This window comes from Lonchura striata, chromosome 28 (assembly GCF_046129695.1).
Source record: "Lonchura striata isolate bLonStr1 chromosome 28, bLonStr1.mat, whole genome shotgun sequence".
In the NCBI taxonomy this organism is placed as follows: Eukaryota; Metazoa; Chordata; class Aves; order Passeriformes; family Estrildidae; genus Lonchura; species Lonchura striata.
The window spans coordinates 7801141-7825020 of NC_134630.1; the positions used below are offsets into that span (position 1 = coordinate 7801141).

The window sequence follows — 23880 nt, forward strand, 5'->3', positions numbered from 1 at the left end:
CGCAGCCACCACGGAGGGGACCCCCGCGCCCCGAACGCCTCCCCACGCCCCCGCCCCCTCACTCAAACCCTTCCCCACATCCACCCGCGTTCGTGTTCGCCCCACGAGCCCCCCCTGAACCCCCCGAGCCCCCCGCGCTCCGCCGCCATGGCGCCGCGCGGGGGCTGCTGGGAGTTGTAGTCCCTCGGACGCCGCCCCCCGCCCCACAAAAGCGCCCCCAAAAAACCGCGCCGCGCCTCTGCCGCACCCCAAACCCGCGGGAGCCCCCCAGAACTGCCTCCCGCACCCCAAACCCCCCTCTGCGCCCCAAACCCTCCCGTTCTGCACTAAATAACACCTGCGCCCCCAGATCTGCCTCCCGCACCCCAAATATCCACCCGCACCCCAAATATCCACCCGCACCCCAAATCCCCCCGTGCCCCCCCAAGAACCGCCTCCCACACCCCAAATCCCCTGCTCCACCCCGACACCCCCACCCCGCACCCCAAATACCCCCTCAGCACCCCGAAAGCAGCACCCCCCTTCTCACAGCACCCCGAAGCGCCCCCAGATTCGCGGGAGCGCCCCAAAATCGTTGTGGCGGGGATGCTCTGTGGGGTGGAGGTGGGAGCGCCCCGGTACCAGGGAGGGCGGGGGTTGGGGGTTTTTGGGGGGTTTGGGGTTTTTGGGGGAGTTTTGGGGTTTTGGGGGGGTTTGGGGTTTTTGGGGGGTTTGGGGTTTTTGGGGGGGCACAGGGCCCCTCGGTCCCCCCCCGGCGGGGCAGCTGGGCTGTTAAAGGAAGAGGAAATCCCGGCAGGAACAGGGACAGGGCCGGGAGGCCGGAGGAGCAGCCGGAGCAACGGGAGGTGCCCGGGACGGGCGGGGACCGGGAGAGAACCGGGAGAGAACGGGAACCGGGAGAGAATGGGGGGAACCGGGGAGAACCGGGAGAGAACGGGGACAGAACTGGAACTGGGAGAGAACGGGAACGTGGGGGGACTGGGAGAGAACGAGGGAACCGGGGGAGAATTGGGGGACCGGGAGAGAATTGGGGAACCGGGAGAGAATGGGGGAAACGGAACAGAACGGGAACCCCGGGGTTGGACCGGGACGGAACGGGAACCCCGGGGAAGGACCGGGACGGAACGGGAACCCCGGGGTTAGACCGGGACGGAACGGGAACCCCGGGGAAGGACCGGGACAGAACGGGAAACCCGGGGAAGGACTGGGACCTGCCGGGAGCCCGGGTGCGGAGCCAGGACATCCTGGATCCCCAGAGTGGAGCCGGGACGTGCTGGGAGCCCCAGTTTGGAACTGGGACGTGCTGGGAGCCCTGAGAGCCACGGGCAGGACGATCCCGGCATGGAGGAGGTGAGCGGGCACCGCCCGGGGCTGACCCCACCCGGGGCTGACCCCACCCGGGACTGACCCCACCCGGGACTGACCCCACCCGGGGCTGACCCCACCCGGGACTGACCCCAAAGGGGGCTGACCCCACCCGGGACTGACCCCACCCGGGGCTGACCCCACCCGGGACTGACCCCACCCGGGACTGACCCCAAAGGGGGCTGACCCCACCCGGGACTGACCCCACCCGGGACTGACCCCACCCGGGGCTGACCCCACCCGGGACTGACCCCAAAGGGGGCTGACCCCACCCGGTACTGACCCCAAAGGGGGCTGACCCCACCCGGGACTGACCCCACCCGGGACGGATCCCACCCGGGGCTGACCCCACCCGGGCCGGACCCCACCCGGGGCTGACCCCACCCGGGGCTGACCCCACCCGGGACTGACCCCACCCGGGGCTGACCCCACCCGGGGCTGACCCCACCCGGGACTGACCCCACCCGGCCCCGCGGCTCCTCGTGCCGCGCTCCGCGTGGAAATTCCCGCTCCGGACACCGGGCCGGGGCCGGTGGCCACGGCTCACCCCTGTGCCAGCAGAGCCCGGTAGGTGCCACCCGCTCTGCCCCCGGTGCTGACCGGGACGCGGCCGCCGCCACGGCCACCGCGGCGCGGCCCCCGCGCGGGGAGGAGGAGGAGGAGGAGGAGGAGGAGGAGGAGGAGGAGGAGGAGGAGGAGGATGACGAGGACGTGGCCGGCGACACCGAGGACATCCCGCTGCTGGCAGGGGCGGCCCCGCCGCAGCAGCGCCCCGCCAGGTACCGGCACCGGCGCCGCGCCTCCCGCGGGGCACCGGGACTGAGGAGACACCGGGAGTGAGGGGACACCGGGAGTGAGGGGACACCGGGAGTGAGGGGACACCAGGACTGAGGAGACACCGGGAGCTTGGGGACACCGGGACTGAGGGGACACCGGGAGCTTGGGGACACCGGGAGTGAGGAGACACCGGGACTGAGGGGACACCGGGAGTGAGGAGACACCGGGAGTGAGGGGACACCGGGACTGAGGGGACACCGGGACTGAGGAGACACGGGACTGAGGGGACACCGGGAGTGAGGGGACACCGGGAGTGAGGGCACACGGGGACTGAGGGGACACCGGGAGCTTGGGGACACCGGGAGTGAGGAGACACGGGACTGAGGGGACACCGGGAGCTCACGGTGCCCTTCATCGCCCTGCAGCGAGGATGAGGACGGCTGGGAGGCCACCGCCACTGTCCCCACTGTCGCCGCTGCCAGCGGCCCGGACGGTGAGCGCCGCGCCCCGCGCCACCGCGTGTGCCACCTCCCGTGTGGCACCTCCCGTGTGCCACCTCCCGTGTGGCACCTCCCGTGTGGCACCTCCGGTGTGCCACCGCCGCTCTGTCCCGCCCTGACCGCGGCCGTGTCGCTGTCCCCAGCGCGCAGCCCGGACCTCTTCGAGCGGCTGCAGCACGCCGTGAGCTCCCTGGAGCGCGCCGCCTTCTCCCGCCACCGGCAGCCGCCGGCGTGGCCCCCGCCCGCCCCGGCGTGGCACCGAGCGCTGCAGGTGAGCCACGGCACGCCCGCGGTGCCCGGGGCGGCACGGCGGGCACCGACTGACCAGCCCGGCACGGCCAGAGCCTGGAGGAGCTGAGCCGGACACCGGGCTGGGCGCGCCCGGAGCGGGCGGCGGGACCGGGGCTCCCGGCGGAGGCGGCGGAGGCGGCGGCGAGGAACGCGAGCCTGCGGGCAACCCTGGGCCAGCGCGACCGGGAGCTGGGCCAGGCCACGGCCGCGCTGCGGGCGCTGCGGGCCGAGCGGGAGCGCCTGCAGGGCAAGGTGGGCGCGGGGCGCGGGCCACGGCGGGGTGGCACCGGGCTGGCACCGGAGCGGCCCCGGTGCTGAGCCCCGGGCCCGGTTCAGGTGCAGAACCTGCGGGAGGCTCTGGCCAGGCTGGAGGAGCTGGAGGCGTCTGGCAGTGACATCCCCGGAGTCGGTGACACCCCCGGGACCGGTGACACCTCCGGGACTGGTGACATCCCCGGGACCGGTGACATCCCCGGGACCAGTGACATCCCCGGGACCAGTGACATCCCCGGGACCGGTGACACCTCCGGGACTGGTGACACCTCCGGGACCGGTGACACCCCCGGGACCGGTGACACCCCCGGAGTCGGTGACACCTCCGGGACCGGTGACACCCCCGGGGTCGGTGACACCCCCGGAGTCGGTGACACCTCCGGGACCGGTGACACCCCCGGAGTCGGTGACACCCCCGGAGTCGGTGACACCTCCGGGACCGGTGACACCCCCGGGGTCGGTGACACCCCCGGGACCGGTGACACCCCCGGGACCGGTGACATCCCCGGGACCGTTGACACCCCCGGGACCGTTGACACCCCCGGAGTCGGTGACACCCCCGGGACCGGTGACACCCCCGGGACCGGTGACACCCCCGGGCCCAGCAGCCCCCCGGGGCACCGGGTGAGCGCGGGGCCGGGGCACGGGTGGGTCCTGCCCCGGCACGGGGCCCTGGGGTCCCCTCCGCAGGATGTCACCTGGGGTGGTGACAGTGCCCGGCCCCACGGGGAGGGACCCCCGGCCCTGAACCCCACCGGGGAGCCCCCGGGATCACCTCCCCGCTGTCCCCCCAGCCCTCGACGGGCCAGGAGCAGGAGGAGCGGCTGCAGCAGCTGCAGGGGTGAGTGCCCCAAAGCCCCGAGTCCCCAAAACCCCGAGTGTCCCCAAACCTCTGAGTGTCCCCAAACCTCTGAGTGTCCCCAAACCCCCCAGTCCCCAAAACCCCGAGTGCCCCAAACCCCCGAGTCCCCAAACCCCCGAGTCCCCAAACCCCCGAGTCCCCCCAAACCCCCCAGTCCCCCCAAACCCCCGGGTCCCCCAAACGCCGCGGGGCCACTGAGGCCCGGCCCGGTGGCCGCGGGCCCGCAGGCTGCTGGCGCGGCTGCAGGAGGCGAACCGGGAGCTGGCGGCGGCGCTGGGCGAGTGCAAGGGCGAGGCGGAGCGGCTGAGCATGGAGCTGGGCCGGAGGGAGTCCCGGTGCAGCGGGCTGCGGCTGGCGCTGCGCTGCAGGTGACACGGGGACGGGAACGGGGACGGGGACAGGGACGGGGACGGGGATGGGGATGGGGACGGGATGGGGACGGGATGGGGACGGGGACAGGGATGGGGACGGGATGGGGACGGGGACAGGGACGGGGATGGGGACAGGGATGGGGATGGGGACGGGGACAGGGATGGGAATGGGGATGGGGACAGGGATGGGGACAGGGATGGGGACAGGGACAGGGATGGGGACGGGAACGGGTACGGGGACGGGGACGGGGACGGGGACGGGGATGGGGACGGGGATGGGGACAGGGACGGGGACGGGGATGGGGACGGGGATGGGGACAGGGACGGGGACGGGGACGGGGACAGGGACGGGAATGGGGATGGGGACGGGGACAGGGACGGGGACGGGGACGGGGACGGGAACGGGGATGGGGACGGGGACGGGGACAGGGATGGGGACGGGGACGGGGACGGGGACGGGGACGGGGATGGGGACGGGGACAGGGACGGGAATGGGGAGAGGGGTGGAGACAGGGATGGGGACAAGAGTGGGGACAGGGATGGGGACAGTCCCCCTGAGCCCCTCGTCCCCCAGCGAGCGCCGTGGGGAGGCCTACGCCGCCCTCCTGGACCTGGTGCGGGCAAAGGTGGCACCAGAGGGTGGCACCCGTGGGGGTGAGTGACAGCGGGGACTGGGGGGGCTGGGGGAAACTGGGGGGTCATCAGGGGGGATACTGGGGGATACTGAGAAGCAATCATGGAGGATACTGAAGGGAAGCCTGAGGACACTGGGGGATGCACGAGGGATACTGGGAAGTACTGGGAGGACTTTGGGGGTGTGGAGAGAGCTTGTGGGGCACCCCAAAAGCCCCCACACCCCTTTGCGGGCGGCCCTGGGCAGCGGCACTGCCCACACCGTGCCCAGGAACCGCAGCGGAACCGAGCCCGGGACACGCACCGGGACCCGGCCCCGCCACACGGGAACCGGGACCCGGCCCCGCCACACCGGAGCCCGCGGAGCCGGACAGCCGTGAGGACCCCGCGGACAGCCCCGGGGCTCACAGGTACCGGGGGGCGCGGGGGTCCCGGCGCTGAGCCCCCCACCCCGGGTCCCCCGTGCCCACCGCCGCCGTGCCCGCCCCGCAGCTCCCGGGGGATGGAGGAGGGAGCGCTGCGGGAACTCATCCGGCGGCTCCGCGCCGAGCAGGCGGCGGTGGAGGGGTCCCTGCTGGACGCCCCCGAGCCCTCGGAGCCCCCCCGGGAGCGGGACCCCCGAGGCCGGGCGGAGCGGGCGCTGCGGGAAGCGCGGGCGCTGCTGCCCGGCTGGAGGCGGCCCGAGAAGGAGGAGCTGCTGCAGGAGCTGGCCGTGCTCAAGGTGGGCTTGGGATCCCGCCCTGGGACCTTCTCTGGATTTCCTCATGGATCCCTCCCTGGATCCCTCCCTGGATCCCTCCCTGGGTCCCTTCCTGGGACCTTCTCTGGATTTCCTCATGGATTTCTCCCTGGATCCCTCCCTGGGTTCCTTTCCTGGATCCTTCCCTGGGACCTTCTCTGGATTTCCTCATGGATTTCTCCCTGGGTCCCTTCCTGGGTCCCTCCCTGAGTCCCTCCCTGGGTTCCTTTCCTGGATCCTTCCCTGGGACCTTCTCTGGATTTCCTCATGGATTTCTCCCTGGGTCCCTTCCTGGGTCCCTCCCTGGATCCCTTCCCGGATTCCCCCCTGGGTCCCACGCATGATTTCTTAATGGATTTCTCCCTGAATCCTTCTCTGGATCCCTCCTGGATTTCTTCAGGGATTTCTCCCTGCATCCCTCCCTGGGTCCCTCTCTGGATCCTTCCCTGGATCCCTCCATTGATCCCTTCATGGATGTCTCCCTGGATCCTTCCCTGAATCCCTCCATTGATCCCTTCATGGATGTCTCCCTGGATCCGTCCCTTGACCCTTTCCCAGCTCCCTCCCTTGGCCCTTCCTTGGCTCCCTGCCCGTGCCTCAGTTTCCCCCGCGGGCGCAGGAGGCGCTGGCGGAGCTGCGGACGCGGCTGCAGCTGGCCCAGAAGGAGAAGCGAGCCCTGGAGCTGCTCCTGGCCGGGCACGGGCCCCGCCAGGCCGCGCTGCGCCTCCTGCTGCAGCACCGGCAGCGGGAGCGGGACCGGGAGCGGGACCGGGAGCGGGACCGGGAGCGGGACGGAGCCTCCGGCAGCTCCGGCGGCAGCTCCGGCAGCAGCTCCGGCAGCAGCTCCGAGCAGGTAGGGATGGGTGCCCCCGGGCCGCTCCCGGGGTTCGGGGGATCCCGAGGCACGGGAGACACCCCGGGAATCTCGGCAGGACGCGCCGATGGGCCGGGGGGCGGCGATGGCTCCGCAGAACCCCCCGGACCCCGAGAGAACCAGGGAGGAGCTGCTCCGGATCCGGGCCAGGTGAGGGACGGGAATTCTGTGGGGATGGGAATTCTGTGGGGATGGGAATTGTGTGGGGATGGGAATTGTGTGGGGCTGGGAATTGTGTGGGGATGGGAATTGTGTGGGGATGGGAATTGTGTGGGGATGAGAATTGTGTGGGGCTGGGAATTGTGTGGGGATGGGAATTGTGTGGGGCTGGGAATTGTGTGGGGATGGGAATTGTGTGGGGCTGGGAATTCTGTGGGGATGGGAATTGTGTGGGGATGGGAATTGTGTGGGGCTGGGAATTCTGTGGGGATGAGAATTGTGTGGGGCTGGGAATTGTGTGGGGATGGGAATTGTGTGGGGCCGGGAATTCTGTGGGGCTGGGAATTCTGTGGGGCCGGGAATTCTGTGGGGCTGGGAATTGTGTGGGGATGGGAATTGTGTGGGGCTGGGAATTGTGTGGGATCGGGAACGCTGTGGGATCGGGAATGGTGCTGGGATCGGGAATGCTGTGGGATCGGGAACACTGTGGGATCAGGAATGGTGCTGGGATCGGGAACGCTGTGGGATCGGGAGTGCTGTGGGATCGGGAACGGTGCTGTGGGATCGGGAACGGTGCTGTGGGATCGGAAATGCTGTGGGATCGGGAATGCTGTGGGATCGGGAACGCTGTGGGATCGGGAATGGTGCTGGGATCGGGAATTGTGTGGGACCGGGAACGCTGTGGGATCGGGAATGGTGCTGGGATCGGGAATTGTGTGGGATCGGGAGCGCTGTGGGATCGGGAGCGCTGTGGGATCGGGAATGGTGCTGGGATCGGGAGCGCTGTGGGACCGGGAATGGTGCTGGGATCGGGAGCGCTGTGGGACCGGGAGCGCTGTGGGATCGGGAATTGTGTGGGATCGGGAATTGTGTGGGATCGGGAGCGCTGTGGGACCGGGATTTCCGAGGCCCGGGCGGCGCGGGCGGCGCGGGGCAGCCCCGCTCGGTGCCACGCGTGTCGCAGGGCGGAGCGGCTGCGGGGCCGTGCCCGGGAGCTGCTGCGGGCCCTGGAGCGGGGCAGCGCCGCCAGCCGCGCCCGGCAGCAGCGGAGCGCCGCCGCCGCCGCCGGCCTCCTGCAGGCACACCGGTGGGCACGGGGCGCGGGCGGCGTCCACGGGTCCCCTGGGTGTCCTGGGTGTCCCCTGGGTGTCATCTGGGTGTCCGCTGGGTGTCCCCTGGGTATCCTGGGTGTCCCCTGGATGTCCCCTGGGTGTCCTGGGTGTCCGCTGGGTGTCATCTGGGTGTCTGCTGGGTGTCATCTGGGTGTCCTGGGTGTCCCCTGGGTGTCATCTGGGTGTCCCCTGGGTGTCCCCTGGGTGTCCGCTGGGTGTCATCTGGGTGTCCTGGGTGTCCCCTGGGTGTCCCCTGGGTGTCATCTGGGTATCCGCTGGGTGTCCTGGGTGTTCCCTGGGTGTTCCCTGGGTGTCCTGGGTGTCCTGGGTGTCCGCTGGGTGTCATCTGGGTGTCCTGGGTGTCGGCTGGGTGTCATCTGGGTGTCCCCTGGGTGTCCTGGGTGTCCTGGGTGTCCGCTGGGTGTCATCTGGGTGTCCTGGGTGTCCCCTGGGTGTCCTGGGTGTCCTGGGTGTCCCCTGGGTGTCCTGGGTGTCATCTGGGTGTCCCCTGGGTGTCCTGGGTGTCCTGGGTGTCCCCTGGGTGTCATCTGGGTGTCCGCTGGGTGTCCCCTGGGTGTCATCTGGGTGTCCGCTGGGTGTCCTGGGTGTTCCCTGGGTGTCCTGGGTGTCATCTGGGTATCCGCTGGGTGTCCCCTGGGTGTCCCCTGGGTATCCTGGGTGTCCACTGGGTGTCATCTGGGTGTCCGCTGGGTGTCATCTGGGTATCCTAGGTGTCCCCTGGGTGTCCTGGGTGTCCGCTGGGTGTCCCCTGGGTGTCTGCTGGGTGTCCCCTGGGTATCCTGGGTGTCTCCTGGGTGTCCTGGGTGTCCGCTGGGTGTCATCTGGGTGTCTGCTGGGTGTCATCTGGGTATCCTGGGTGTCCCCTGGGTGTCCTGGGTGTCTGCTGGGTGTCATCTGGGTATCCTGGGTGTCCCCTGGGTGTCCTGGGTGTCCGCTGGGTGTCATCTGGGTGTCCTGGGTGTCCCCTGGGTGTCCTGGGTGTCCCCTGGGTGTCCTGGGAGTCCGGGGCCCCTCAGTCCCCTGATTCCCTTTGGTTCCCCTCATTCCCCTGGCTCCCCCAGTTCCCTGATTCCCAAAATCCCCGGCTCCCCTGGATCCCCCAGCTCCTCTGACTCCTTAAATCCCTAAATCCCCGGTTCTTCCGAATCCCCCGATCCCCCGGCTCCCCAAATCCCCCAACCCCCGAATCCCCCGATCCCCCGGCTCCCCAAATCCCCCAACCCCCGATCCCCCGGCTCCCCACATCCCCCAACCCCCGAATCCCCCGATCCCCCGGCTCCCCAAATCCCCAAATCCCCCAACCCCCCGACTCCTCAAATCCCCCAACCCCCGATTCCCCGGCTCCCCAAATCCCCAAATCCCCCAACCCCCGAATCCCCCGATCCCCCGGCTCCCCAAATCCCCAAATCCCCGATCCCCCAGCTCCCCACATCCCCCAACCCCCGAATCCCCCGATCCCCCGGCTCCCCAAATCCCCAAATCCCCGATCCCCCGGCTCCTCAAATCCCCCAACCCCCGATCCCCCGGCTCCCCACATCCCCCAACCCCCGAATCCCCCGATCCCCCGGCTCCCCAAATCCCCAAATCCCCCGACTCCTCAAATCCCCCAACCCCCGATTCCCCGGCTCCCCAAATCCCCAAATCCCCCAACCCCCCGATCCCCCGGCTCCCCAAATCCCCAAATCCCCCAACCCCCCGACTCCTCAAATCCCCCAACCCCCGATCCCCCGGCTCCCCAAATCCCCCAACCCCCGATCCCCCGGCTCCCCAAATCCCCCAACCCCCGATCCCCCCGATCCCCCGAACCCCCCGATCCCCCAACCCCGGTCCCCCGATCCCCCGGTCCCGCACGGCCCCTGAGCCGCCGGTGTCCCGGGCCGGTGCCGCCGCAGGTCGCTGGCGCTGGCGCTGCGCGGGGCCCGGCGCCGGCAGGCGGAGCAGCTGCGGCGGCTGCGGGCGCGGGCGGCGGCGCTGCGGGACCAGCACGGCCGCACCGAGCGAGCCCTGGCCCGGGCCCTGCGGGACCGGCAGCGCGGCGCCGAGACCTGCATCTAGGGAGCGCCGGGAAGCGCGGGATGCCCCGGGGAAACCTGGAAATCTGCGCGGAAACCTGAAAATGTATGGGGAAACCACAGAAATCCATGTAGAAACCCAGAAATCCACAGGGAAACATGGAAATCTGTGGGGAAATCTGAAAATCTGTGGGGAAACCACAGAAATCCACGGGGAAATCTGAAAGTCTGTGGGGAAACCACAGAAATCCACGGGGAAACCTGAAAGTCTGTGGGGAAACCACAGAAATCCATGCAGAAACCCAGAAATCCACAGGGAAACACGGAAATCTGTGTGGAAATCTGAAAATCTGTGGGGAAACCACAGAAATCCACGGGGAAACCTGGAAATCTGCAGGGAAACCTGAAAATATATGGGGAAACCACAGAAATCCACAGGGAAATGCAGAATGCCATGGGGAAACCCGGAAATCTGTGGAGAAATCTGAAAATCTTCACAGAAATGTGTCCGTGCCCCATGTCCATGTCCGTGCCCCGTGTCCGTGTCCGTGCCCCATGTCCATGTCCGTGTCCATGTCCGTGTCCATGTCCATGCCCCGTGTCCATGCCCCGTGTCCATGCCCCGTGTCCATGCCCCGTGTCCATGCCCCATGTCCGTGTCCATGTCCGTGTCCATGCCCCGTGTCCGTGCCCGTGCCCCGTGTCCATGCCCCATGTCCGTGTCCATGTCCGTGTCCGTGTCCATGCCCCGTGTCCGTGTCCGTGTCCGTGTCCATGCACTGTGTCCGTGTCCGTGTCCATGCCCTGTGTCCGTGTCCGTGTCCATGCTCCATGTCTGTGTCCGTGCCCCGTGTCCATGTCCGTGCCCCGTGTCCGTGTCCCTGTCCATGTCTGATGTCCATGCCCCGTGTCCGTGTCCATGTTCGTGTCCATGCCCCGTGTCCGTGCCCCGTGTCCGTGTCCGTGTCCATGCCCCATGTCCATGCCCCATGTCCGTGTCCGTGTCCATGTCCGTGTCCATGTCCGTGCCCCGTGTCCCTGCCCCATGTCCATGTCCGTGCCCCGTGTCCGTGTCCCTGTCCATGTCTGATGTCCATGCCCCGTGTCCGTGTCCATGTCCGTGTCCATGCCCCATGTCCATGCCCCATGTCCGTGTCCGTGTCCATGTCCGTGTCCGTGTCCGTGCCCCGTGTCCCTGCCCCGTGTCCATGTCCGTGTCCGTGTTCGTGCCCCGTGTCCGTGTCCGATGTCCGGGCTGCCCCCGGGCTCAGGGGTCAGCGCTGGCCCCGGAGCCTTTTGAGGTTCAAAATCTGCTTTGTGAAAGGCGGGTGACAGAGGGACAGAGGGGACAGTGGGGGACAACCCCAGTCCAATCCCAAATCCATGGTGGCGATCACCCCGGAGATTTCACCCACTGGAAAAAAATCCGGGATGATTTTTGGGATCTTTTCCTGCTTCTTCTCCACCACCTCCGGCACATCCCCGTCCCCGTCCCCACACCCCCCAGAACCCCCAGAGCCTCTGGAGCCATGTCCGACCCCAAAAAGGAGCCTGGAAAAGCCTCGGAGCCTTCCCGGGGCCTTTTGTGGGGCGAGAGCGGTGGAGCAGCGCGAGGAGGAGGAGCGGGAATGGGAATTCGGGAATTCGGGAGCTGGAATTCCTCCGGAGATCAAACACCGAGGACGTCCAAACAAACCCGGATCCCATTTCCCCCTTTGTTCCTGTGTTGTTATTTTGGGGTTTTGTTGGGGTTTGGGTTGGTTTTTTGGGGGTTTTTTGGGTTGTTTTTATGGAACCCGAGGCCGTAAATCACAGCCTGGCATGGGGGAAGGGCAGGGGTGACCCCGCTGGGACGGATTGGGATCCCCCAAATCCGGCCCCATTCCCAGCGGGATTCTCCAGGGGTTATCCCACGGTTTGGGGGGCTTTAGGATCGGTCATTTTCGGTGAGCAGAGCCCCCTAAATCCAGGGAACTGGGGCACCCTCACCCTTGGGGACATTGTGGGGACAGGGGGACTCTGTGGCTTGGGATCCCCCAAACCCGGCCCCGTTCCCAGCGGGATTCTCCAGGGGTTATCCCACGGTTTGGGGGGCTTTAGGATCACATCCCAAACCCCAGGGGTTTCATTTCATTTATGGCCGCCGCTGCTGCGCCCCAATTCCAGGCTCAGCTCGGTCTTCATCCCGAGCCACAGCGCGGCTCGGGAATTCCGAGGCCAAGCCCAGCCCGGCACCTCGGGGACACTTGGGGTGTCCGGGGTCACTCTGGGGACTTTGTCCCCGTGCCCGGGGCAGGGCGGGGTGCCGGGGGTCAGGCGCCTTTTCCCGCTGCGATGATCCCGCTGATCCCGCGGTTAATGATTCCCAGGAATCCCAGCACCCACCCGGAGCCCGCGCCGGCCCCGACGGGTCCGACTGGATCGGCCGCATTGCAGCGCGGTTATGGGGCCGCGGGACTTCCTGGGACCACGGGGACCTTCTGGGGCCGTGGGGACCTTCTGGGGCCACGGGGACCTTCTGGGGCTGTGGGGACTTCATGGGACCACGGGGACCTTCTGGGGCTGTGGGGACCTTCTGGGGCCACGGGGACCTTCTGGGGCTGTGGGGACCTTTTGGGACCACGGGGACTTCCTGGGACCACGGGGATTTTATGGGACCACGGGGACTCCATGGGACCACGGGGACTCCATGGGACCACGGGGACTCCATGGGACCATGGGGAGTTTATGGGACCACGGGGACTCCATGGGACCATGGGGACTCCATGGGACCATGGGGACTCCATGGGACCACGGGGACCTTCTGGGACCACGGGGACTCCATGGGACCATGGGGACTTCATGGGGCCGCGAGGACTTCATGGGACCACGGGGACCTTCTGGGGCCACTGGGACCTTCTGGGGCTGTGGGGACCTTTTGAGGTCTCAGGACTTTAGGGGACTGCAGGACTTTTTGGGGTCTCAGGACTTTATGGGGCCATGGGACTTTTTGGGGTCTCAGGACTTTTTGGGCTCAGAGGAACTTTTTGGGGTCTCAGGACTTTAGGGGGCTACAGGACTTTTTGGGGTCTCAGAACTTTTTGAGCTCACAGGAACTTTTTGGGGTCTCAGAACTTTTTGGGCTCACAGGAACTTTTTGGGGTCACAGGATTTTCTCCTGGTACAATGTGGGGCTCCCAGCTCGATGCTGGGATTCCGGGGAGATCCTGGAATCCCAGTACCAATGCCAGGTTCCCAGTTTGACCCAGAATCCCAGGGATCCCAGTTTGATCCCGGATTCCCAGTTCCGTGCTGGGATCCCAGTGCCACGTGGGGCTCCTGTCCCAGTGCCAGGTTCCTGGCACAGCGTGGGGCTCCCAGTTTGATCCTGGAATCCCGGAGTCGTGCCAGGCCCTCGCTTGGATCCCGAGATCCCAGTTTGGTCTTGGGATCCCAGTCCCATCCCGGTTTCCCAGTTTGATCCCGGTTTCCCAGCCCCATCCCAGTTTCCCATCCCAGTTTCCCAGTTGATCCCGGTTTCCCAATCCCATCCCGGTTTCCCAGCCTCATCCCACTTTCCCATCCTGATCCCGGTTTCCCAGTCTGACCCCGGTTTCCCAGCCCCATCCCGGTTTTCCATCCCGGTTTCCCAATCCCATCCCGGTTTCCCATCCCGGTTTCCCATCCCGGTTTCCCAATCCCATCCCGGTTTCCCAGCCCCATCCCGGTTTCCCGGTGCCAGCCTCCCGCCGTGCCCGCAGCTCCCGGTGCCGGCCGAGCCCCGGGGGCGCCCGAACGCCGCGGGGGCCCGGGAGGGGCCGCGGCCGCCGCCCCCGGAGCCCGAAGCTCTCCATCCCCGCTCCCCCGTTCCCCCGCTCCCCCCGGCCCCGCCGGTCCCGGTGGCCGTTCCCGACCCGCGGGGCGCGGGGGGCGGCCCCGGTGCGGCGGCGGCGGCGGGGCCGGGACCGGGGCAGGACCCGGGAGCGGAAGGGGAGGAGGCCGGGGAGGAGCATCCAGGGCGGCCACCGCGGCAGCGGCTGAACTTTGCTCTTTCACGGGAGGCGGGGAGAGCCCCGGGGCTCGGCGGAGCCGGTCCCGCCGCACCCGCAGCCGCACCGGCACCGGGCTGCGAGCGGCGGCGGGGCCCGGAGAGCGGCGAGGGCGAAGCGGGGCAGCGCCGCCTCCTTCCTCCTCCTCCTCCTCCTCTCCTCCTCCTCCTTCCAGCCGGTGCCGCGGAGCGCAGGAGCCACCGGGGGCGGGAGCGGCCCCGCATGCGGCCGGTGCCCGCGGGGGGATGCGCCGCGCCCCGGCCCCGCCGCCGCCGCCGCCGCAAACTTTCCGCGGGGCCGTGAACCGGCAGGAGGAGGAGGAGGAGGAGAGCGGCAAATCCCTGAGGGGGCGACCCCAAAAAAAAACCCTAAAAAAGAAAAACTACCCCCAAAAGCGGCGCTTTTCCCAGCCAGCGGTTCCTCGGTAAAACTTACCGAACTCGGCGTGGGGAAGCGGCGGGAGGAGGAGAACCGGGAGGGGAAGAACCGGGAGGAGGGAACCGGGAGGAGAGAACCGGAGAAGAACCGGGAGAAGAAGAACCGGGAGCAGAACCGGCACCGAAAGCAGAACCGGGAGCAGAAGCAGCATCGGGCGGGGAAGAACCGGGAGGAGGAGAAGCACCGGGAGAAGCACCGGGAGGAGCACCGGGAGCGGCGGCAGCACCGGCAGGCTCCGCTCGATGCGGCGCTGAGCCCCCGCGGCCCCGCGGAGCCATGGCCATGGTGGCCGGCGCTTGGGGCGAGCCGAACGGCGGCGGAGCCGGCGGCACCGGAGGCGGCGGCGGCGGAGCGGAGGAGGCGGCGTCCCCCGGTGGCGGCGGCAGCGACGCGGAGCACGGCGAGGAGGAGCGGCCCGGGGCCGGCGCGGACTGCGTGGTGTGCGGGGACAAATCCAGCGGGAAGCACTACGGGGTGTTCACCTGCGAGGGCTGCAAGAGCTTCTTCAAGCGCAGCATCCGCAGGAACCTCAGCTACACCTGCAGGTGACAGCGGCGACACCGGGGACACCGGGGACAGCGGGGGGAGCGGGGGGAGCGGGGACACCGGGGACAGCGGGGGGAGCGGGGAGCACCGCGGGGAGAGGGGGAGCACCGGGGGAGCACCGGGGGGAGCGGGGAGACACCGGGAGGAGAACGGGGAGACACCGGGAGGGGAACGGGAAAAAATCGGGAGGGAACGGGGAAACACCGGGAGGGGAGCGGGGGGACACCGGGAGGGGAACGGGGGAACAGCTGGGGGGATCCCGGGTGGGGATGAGTTGGGGTCTCGCTGTGGTGGTGCTGGGGGTGTCCCAGTACAAACCAGTGGCTCCCAGTCCGGCACTAGCCCCCCCCCAGTACAAACCGGGGCTCTCCCAGTACAAACCAGTACAACCCGGGGCTCTCCCAGTACAAACCAGTACAACCCGGGGCTCTCCCAGTACAAACCAGTGCGGCACGAGGCTCACCCAGGACAGGCAAGGGGCTCCCAGTGCGAACGAGGGTCCCCAGTGCAGCTCGAAACCGTGATCCCAGTTCAGCCCAGCGGCTCCCAGTCCATCCCAGTATTCCCAGTCCATCCCAGTATTCCCAGTCCATCCCAGTATCTCCCAGTCCATCCCAGTCTCCCCCAGTCCATCCCAGTATTCCCAGTCCATCCCAGTATCTCCCAGTCCATCCCAGTATTCCCAGTCCATCCCAGTATTCCCAGTCCATCCCAGTATTCCCAGTCCATCCCAGTATCTCCCAGTCCACCCCAGTATTCCCAGTCCATCCCAGTATCTCCCAGTCCATCCCAGTTTCCTCCAGTCCAGCTCGGTTTCCGCCCCCGGCCGCCCCCATTCCCGATATTCCCGGTGCATCCCCCGATCCATTCCCGGTCCATCCCGGTCCATTCCCGGTCCATCCCGGCGCTCCCGGCATTCCCGCGGTGCCCGTGACTCACTCCGGGCACGGCCGGGATCCAACGGGAGCCGCGGGAATGCCGGGAGCGCCGGGATACCGGGAGCGGGATCCGGGATACCGGGAGCGGGGATCGGCTGGAATACCGGGAGCGGGGATCGGCTGGAATACCGGGAGCGGGATCCGGGATACCGGGAGCAGGGATCGGCTGGAATACCGGGAGCGGGATCCGGGATACCGGGAGCAGGGATCGGCTGGAATACCGGGAGCGGGATTCGGGATACCGGGAGCGGGATCCGGGATACCGGGAGCAGGGAGCTGCTAGAATATGGGGAGTGGGGATCCCCTGGAATTCTGGGGTACCAGGAACAGGGATCCCCTGGAATTCCAAGATACCGGGAGCAGGGATCCCCTGGAATTCCCGGATACCCGGATTAGGGATCCCCTGGAGTTCTGGGATAATGGGAGCAGGGATCCCCTGGAATTCCCGGATAATGGGAGCAGGGATCCCCTGGAATTCCAGGATAATGGGAGCGGGGATCCCCTGGAATTCCGGGATAATGGGAGCAGGGATCCCCTGGAATTCCAGGATAATGGGAGCAGGGATCCCCTGGAATTCTGGGGTCTGGGATCCCTGAGGAATCCTGGATGGGATCCTCGGGAAGTTCGGAGCTGATGGAACGTCCGGAATTCCCAGAATTTGGAACGAGGGAGTCCCCAGTGCCAGGTTGCTCCCAGAGGACGGAATTCCCGAATTTCTGAGAGTCTCCATTCCCTCATGCCGGCTCAGGGAGGCCTTTGGAATTTTTGGGAGAAGGGAAAAGGAGCGGGAATCATCCGGGAGGGGCTGGATCTAATCCCAGCTCCAATCCCGGCTGGAATCGGCTCCCGATCCTGAAATCATCCTGGATTTTTCCCGCTGGCCAAAATCACCTGGATGATCCCACCACAGCCTTGGAATTTCGGGAAAAATTCCCCAAAAACCATCCCAGATTTCTCCCAGTCCCAAGAGGAATTCCCTCAATCCCTCGCCAGCTCCAGGGGCGGCACAGGCCGGAATTCCCAGTTGGAAAAACTTCCCAAAAAATCATCCCGGATCTTTTCCCAGTGGATAAAATCACCGGGATAATTCCCACGGTGGCTTTGGAATTTCGGGAAAAGCTCCCAAAATTCCTCCCAGGTTTTTCCCGAGGGCCAAACCCTCCCCCACCGCGGGGAAAACCTTTCCCAAAAATCCCCTCCGGAGTTTTCCAACGGGAAAGGCGGCAGCGAGCCGGGAAATTTGGGAATCTTTTTGGGATCACTCGCATTCCCAAATCCCAAATCGCCTCCCTGTGGATGCCGCTCCCGGCCCTGCCTCAGTTTCCCCTCTGGGGATAAAGATGGGATTTGGTGAATTCCAAATTCCTGGAAAAACTGGAAAAACCGGAGTGAAATCCCTGGGATAGGGAAGGGCTGACAGCTCTGGGATTTGGGATGTTCCTGAACTTTTTTCCCCATTATTTTTTTAAATTTAAAAAGCCTGGAAGTGATTTGGGAATCGCTGGAATTTTGGGATATTCCAGAGGGTTTTTCCCTTTTTTTTTGTTTTAATTTCAAAAGCCAGGAAGTGACTTGGGAATTTTTGGCTTTTCCAGAGGAACAAAGCTCCAGGATCCCGCTTTTGTTCCGGGAATCCAAAGCGGCCCGAGTTCATTTGCATATTCAAAGTGCCTTTAATTATCGCTGCCGCTAATTACCCGCGCTAATTAAGTCATTAAACACAGCCCGGGCCTTTCGGAGCTTCCCAAATTTCCCGGCTTGCTGCCGCCTTTCCCATTGGAAAACTCCGGAGGGGATTTTTGGGAAAGGTTTTCCCCACGGTGGGGGAGGGTTCGGCCCTCGGGAAAAACCTGGGAGGAATTTTGGGAATTTTTCCCGAAATTCCAAAGCCACTGTGGGAATTATCCCGGTGATTTTATCCACTGGGAAAAATCCGGGATAATTTTGGGATCTTCCCCCAAAATTCCAAGGAATTATCTGGTTGGTTTTATCCACTGGGAAAAAAATTTGGGATAATTTTTGGGATATTTTCCCAAAATTCCAAGGAATTATCCGGGAGGGAAAAATATTATCCACTGGGAAAAAATCCAGGATAATTTTGGGATCTTTTCCCGACACTCCCAGACCTTGGGGGCTCCCCCAGGTATTTTCATCTGCTGGAAAAACAAAAAAATTCCGGGATAAGATCCATGTGGGGATTGTTGGGATTCGGGAAAGATCCGCCTGGGGATCGTTGGGATTCCGTGTAGGAACGGGAGCCAGGAGCCCTTTTGCAGGGATGTGGGGAATTTTGGGATGGATCCATGGGCCAGGAGCCCTTTTGCAGGGATTTGGGGAATTTTGGGATGAATCCATGGGCCAGGAGCCCTTTTGCAGGGATTTGGGGAATTTTGGGATGGATCCATGGGCCAGGAGCCCTTTTGCAGGGATTTGGGGAATTTTGGGATGGATCCATGGGCCAGGAGCCCTTTTGCAGGCTGCGAGGAATTTTGGGAATTCTTTCCCTTTATCCCAGAATCCCGCGGGATTTGGGGTCAGCGCTGCCTGAGGGATTTCAGGCCCAGCCCCGCAGGAAATTGCCAGAATTCCTTGGAATTCCTTGGAATTCTGGGAGCCGCCTCCATGGAATCCCCAAGAATGAAATCCCAAAAGCTTTCCAGAGGCGGGGAAAAATCCATCAGCGGCGACCATTCCCAAAAAATCCCATCAAGGGGATCCAGGATTCCCGGGCTAGGTGGGGGTGGGGCTGAAATTCCCGGGAATTCCGGCCGATCCCGACGATTCCCGCAGATCCAACCGGGACTGCCAGATCGACCAGCACCACCGGAACCAGTGCCAGTACTGCCGCCTCAAGAAGTGCTTCCGAGTGGGGATGAGGAAGGAAGGTAGGGAAAAAATTCCCAAAAAACCCCGAGCAATCCCGGGAATGATGGGTTTTGGGGGAAAAACCCCGTTTCCCCCTTTTTCTGGGGGAGTTTTGGGGGATTTTTTTGGGGTTTTCTGAACCCACCTGGGGCTGGGAGTGGGGCTGTGGGATGGGGTGGATTCCAGAAAATCCCAGGTTTATCCCAAAAATCCCAGGTTTATCCCAAAAATCATGGGTTTATCCCAGAAATCCAGTGGGATGCATGTAGGATCAGGCTGGAAATCCAGTGGGATGTTTTGGGATCCCAATCAAGATCCAGTGTGATTTTTTGGGATGGGGATAAAAACGCAGTGTGATGTTTTTGGGATTGTGGTGACAATCCAGGGTGATTTTTGGGAATGGCAATGAAAATCCAGTAAGATTTTTTAGGATGGAGATAAAGACCCGGTGTGATTTTTCAGGATGGGGCTAAAAGCCCCGTGTGATTCTTTGGTATTGGGATGAAGATCCAATGGGATTTTTTGGGATGGGGATGAAAGTCCATTGACATTTTTTGGGATTGGGATGAAAACCCAGTGGGATTTTTTGGGATGGCGACGAGGACCGAGTGTAATTTTTTGGCATGGGGGTGGAAATCCATTGGCATTTTTTGGGATTGGGATGAAAACCCAGTGGGATTTTTTTGGATGGATGAAAATCCAGTGGGATTTTTTGGGATGGCGATGAAAGTTCAATGGGATTTTTTGGGATGGCGATGAAAATCCAGTGGGATTTTTTGGGATGGCGATGAAAGTTCAGTGGGATTTTTTGGGATAGAGATGAAAGTTCAGTGGGATTTTTTGGGATGGCAATGAAAGTTCAGTGGGATTTTTTGGGATAGAAATGAAAATCCAGTGGGATTTTTTGGGATAGCGATGAAAGTTCAGTGGGATTTTTTGGGATGGCGATGAAAGTTCAGTGGGATTTTTTGGGATAGAGATGAAAATCCAGTGGGATTTTTTGGGATAGAGATGAAAATCCGGTGGGGTTTTTTTGGACGGCGATGAGAATTCAGTGGGATTTTTTGAGATGGGGGTGAAAATCTGGTGGGGTTTTTTTGGATGGTGATGAAAATCTGGTGGGGTTTTTTTGGACGGCAATGAAAGTTCAGTGGGATTTTTTGGGATAGGGATGAAAATCCAGTGGGATTTTTTGGGATAGCAATGAAAGTTCAGTGGGATTTTTTGGGATAGCGATGAAAGTTCAGTGGGATTTTTTGGGATAGAGATGAAAATCTGGTGGGATTTTTTGGGATAGCGATGAAAATTCAGTGGGATTTTTTGGGATGGCGATGAAAGTTCAGTGGGGTTTTTCGGGATAGCGATGAAAGTTCAGTGGGGTTTTTTGGGATGGCGATGAAAATCCAGTGGGATTTTTTGGGATGGCGATGAAAGTTCAGCGGGATTTTTTGGGATAGAGATGAAAGTTCAGTGGGATTTTTTGGGATAGAGATGAAAATCTGGTGGGATTTTTTGGGATAGCGATGAAAATTCAGTGGGATTTTTTGGGATGGCGATGAAAGTTCAATGGGATTTTTTGGGATGGCGATGAAAGTTCAGCGGGGTTTTTTGGGATGGCGATGAAAGTTCAGTGGGATTTTTTGGGATAGCGATGAAAGTTCAGTGGGATTTTTTGGGATGGCGATGAAAGTTCAGTGGGATTTTTTGGGATAGCGATGAAAGTTCAGCGGGATTTTTTGGGATGGCGATGAAAATCTGGTGGGATTTTTTGGGATGGCGATGAAAGTTCAGCGGGATTTTTTGGGATGGGGCCAAAGACCCGCGGGATTTGCGGGCCGGCGCCTGAGGCCCTCCTCCTCCTCTTCCCGCAGCCGTGCAGCGAGGCCGCATCCCGCCGAGCCACGCCGGGGGCAGCCCCGGCGCCCTCCCTGCGCCCGGCGACTTCTTCAACGGGCAGCCGGTGTCGGAGCTGATCTCGCAGCTGCTGCGCGCCGAGCCCTACCCGGCGGCGCGCTACGGCGCGCAGTGCGCGCAGCAGCCCGGCGGCGCCGCGGCCATCGACAACATCTGCGAGCTGGCCGCCCGCCTGCTCTTCAGCACCGTGGAGTGGGCGCGCAACATCCCCTTCTTCCCCGAGCTGCCCGTCTCCGACCAGGTGGCCCTGCTGCGCCTGAGCTGGAGCGAGCTCTTCGTGCTCAACGCCGCGCAGTCGGCGCTGCCGCTGCACGCCGCGCCGCTGCTGGCGGCCGCCGGCTTCCACGCCGCGCCCATGGCGGCCGACAGGGTGGTGGCTTTCATGGATCAGATCCGCGTCTTCCAGGAGCAGGTGGAGAAGCTCAACCGCCTGCAGGTGGATTCGGCCGAGTACAGCTGCCTCAAGGCCATCGCGCTCTTCACGCCCGGTGCGCCGCCGGCGTCGCGCGGGACGGGATTTTCCCGAGGGTTTTGGGGTCTGGGATGGGTATGGAGAGGTTTTTCCAAGGGTTGTGGGGTCTGGGATGGGTATGGAGAGGTTTCTCCAAGGGCTTTGGGGTCTGGGATGGGTATGGAGAGGTTTCTCCAAGGGTTTTGGGGTCTGGGATGGGTATGAAGAGGTTTTTCCAAGGGTTTTGGGGTCTGGGATGGGTATGGAGAGGTTTCTCCAAGGGTTTTGGGGTCTGGGATGGGTATGGAGAGGTTTCTCCAAGGGTTTTGGGGTCTGGGATGGGTATGGAGAGGTTTCTCCAAGGGTTTTGGGGTCTGGGATGGGCGCGGAGAGGTTTTCCCAAGGGTTGTGGGGTCTGGGATGGGTATGGAGAGGTTTTTCCAAGGGTTTTGGGGTCTGGGATGGGTATGGAGAGGTTTTCCCAGGGTTTTGGGGTCTGGGATGGGTATGAAGAGGTTTCTCCAAGGGTTTTGGGGTCTGGGATGGGTATGAAGAGGTTTTTCCAAGGGTTTTGGGGTCTGGGATGGGTATGGAGAGGTTTCTCCAAGGGTTTTGGGGTCTGGGATGGGTATGGAGAGGTTTCTCCAAGGGTTTTGGGGTCTGGGATGGGTATGGAGAGGTTTCTCCAAGGGTTTTGGGGTCTGGGATGGGCGCGGAGAGGTTTCTCCAAGGGTTTTGGGGTCTGGGATGGGCGCGGAGAGGTTTCTCCAAGGGTTGTGGGGTCTGGGATGAGTATGAAGAGGTTTTTCCAAGGGCTTTGGGGTCTGGGATGGGTATGGAGAGGTTTCTCCAAGGGTTTTGGGGTCTGGGATGGGTATGGAGAGGTTTTCCCAGGGTTTTGGGGTCTGGGATGGGTATGGAGAGGTTTTTCCAAGGGTTTTGGGGTCTGGAATGGGTGAATTTTGTTATATTCCCAATGGATTTGGGGATATTCCCAATTAATGTGGGGACATTGGATTTTGGCATATTCCCTGGGGATATTCCCAGTGGATCCTGTGACATCCATCCCCTACAACTTCCATACTCCATCCCCTACTCCTCCCCTACTCCGTGCCCTACACCTGCCGTACTCCGTGCCCTACTCCTCCCTTACTATGTGCCCTACTCCTGCCCTACTCCGTGCCCTACACCTGCCCTACTCCTCCCCTACTCCTCCCCTACTCCTCCCCTACACCTGCCCTACTCCGTGCCCTACTCCTGCCCTACTCCGTGCCCTGCACCTCCCCTACTCTGTGCCCTACACCTCCCTTACTCTGTGCCCTACACCTGCCCTACTCCATGCCCTACTCCATGCCCTGCACCTCCCCTACTCCGTGCCCTGCACCTCCCCTACTCTGTGCCCTACTCCTCCCCTACTCCTGCCCTACTCCTGCCCTGCTCCGTGCCCTGCACCTCCCCTACTCTGTGCCCTACACCTCCCTTACTCTGTGCCCTACACCTGCCCTACTCCTCCCCTACTCCTGCCCTACTCCTGCCCTACTCCTGCCCTACTCCTGCCCTACTCCTCCCCTACTCCTGCCCTACTCCTGCCCTGCTCCGTGCCCTGCAACGCGGCCCCGTTGCCTTGCAGACGCCTGCGGGCTGTCGGACCCGGCGCACGTGGAGACGCTGCAGGAGAAGGCGCAGGTGGCGCTGACCGAGTACGAGCGCGCGCAGTTCCCGGCGCAGCCGCAGCGCTTCGGGCGGCTGCTGCTGCGGCTGCCCGCGCTGCGCGCCGTGCCCGCCGCCCTCATCTCGCAGCTCTTCTTCATGCGCCTGGTGGGCAAGACGCCCATCGAGACCCTGATCCGCGACATGCTGCTGTCCGGCAGCACCTTCAACTGGCCCTACGGCGCCGCGCAGTAGGCACGGACGCACGGACGCACGGACGCACGGACGCACGGAGAGCAGGATCGGCCAGAAAATGCAGCGGGCCGGACAATGGGACGGGCCGGACAACAGGATGGGCTGGACAACTGGACAGACCAGAAAATGGAACAGGATGGGCAATGGGACGGGCCAGACAACGGGATGGGCCGGACGATGGGATGGACCGGACAACGGGATGGGATAGGATGGACAGTAGGACAGGCTGGACAATGGGATGGGCCAGACAACGGGATGGGCCGGACGATGGGATGGGCTGGAGAATGGGACAGACCGGACGATGGGATGGGCTGGACAACGGGATGGACCGGACAATGGGATGGACCGGACAACAGGACGGGCTGGACAACGGGACGGGCTGGACAACCAGACAGGCCGGAGAATGGGACAGACCGGACGATGGGATGGGCCGGACAACGGGATGGACCGGACAACGGGATGGACCGGACGATGGGATGGACCGGACAATGGGATGGGCTGGACAATGGGACAGGATGGGATGGACAGCGGGACAGACTGGACAATGGGATGGGCAGGGCAATGGGATGGGCAGGGCAATGGGCCAGACGTCCCCCCAGAGCGGGATCAGGATTCTCCTCAACACTGGCGGCTCCCGGTCCCGCCCGAATGGAGCCGCGCCCTTGCGGGTTGTGCCTGGAGAGTTTTGGGTTTGGTGCCAAAGGTTTTAGGGTCCTGATGGTGTCCTAAAAGGTTTTGGGGTCCTAGCATTGTCCCCGGAACTTGTGGAGTCCCGGCATTGTCCTCAAAACTTTTGGGGTCTTGAG

At 63.9% G+C, this 23880-nt stretch overlaps 1 protein-coding gene across 1 annotated transcript; it reads left to right on the plus strand.

The window, feature by feature from the left end:
* Positions 1 to 14120: 14120 nt before the first annotated feature.
* On the plus strand, positions 14121 to 23186 carry NR2F6 (nuclear receptor subfamily 2 group F member 6). Its single transcript, XM_077788888.1, has 4 exons — positions 14121 to 15000; positions 18730 to 18824; positions 20676 to 21206; positions 22800 to 23186. Exons 1-4 carry the CDS (start codon positions 14732 to 14734, stop codon positions 23072 to 23074), a joined length of 1170 nt encoding a protein of 389 aa, XP_077645014.1. The 5' UTR covers positions 14121 to 14731; the 3' UTR covers positions 23075 to 23186.
* Positions 23187 to 23880: the final 694 nt, after the last annotated feature.

Excerpts from the sequence above, each read along its gene's own strand:
- NR2F6 (XM_077788888.1), top strand. The coding sequence starts at position 14,732 with ATGGCCATGGTGGCCGGCGCTTGGGGCGAGCCGAACGGCGGCGGAGCC. Across the intron at positions 15,001-18,729 it reads AACCTCAGCTACACCTGCAG|ATCCAACCGGGACTGCCAGA; the intron begins GTGACAGCGGCG and ends CGATTCCCGCAG. Across the intron at positions 18,825-20,675 it reads AGTGGGGATGAGGAAGGAAG|CCGTGCAGCGAGGCCGCATC; the intron begins GTAGGGAAAAAA and ends CTCTTCCCGCAG.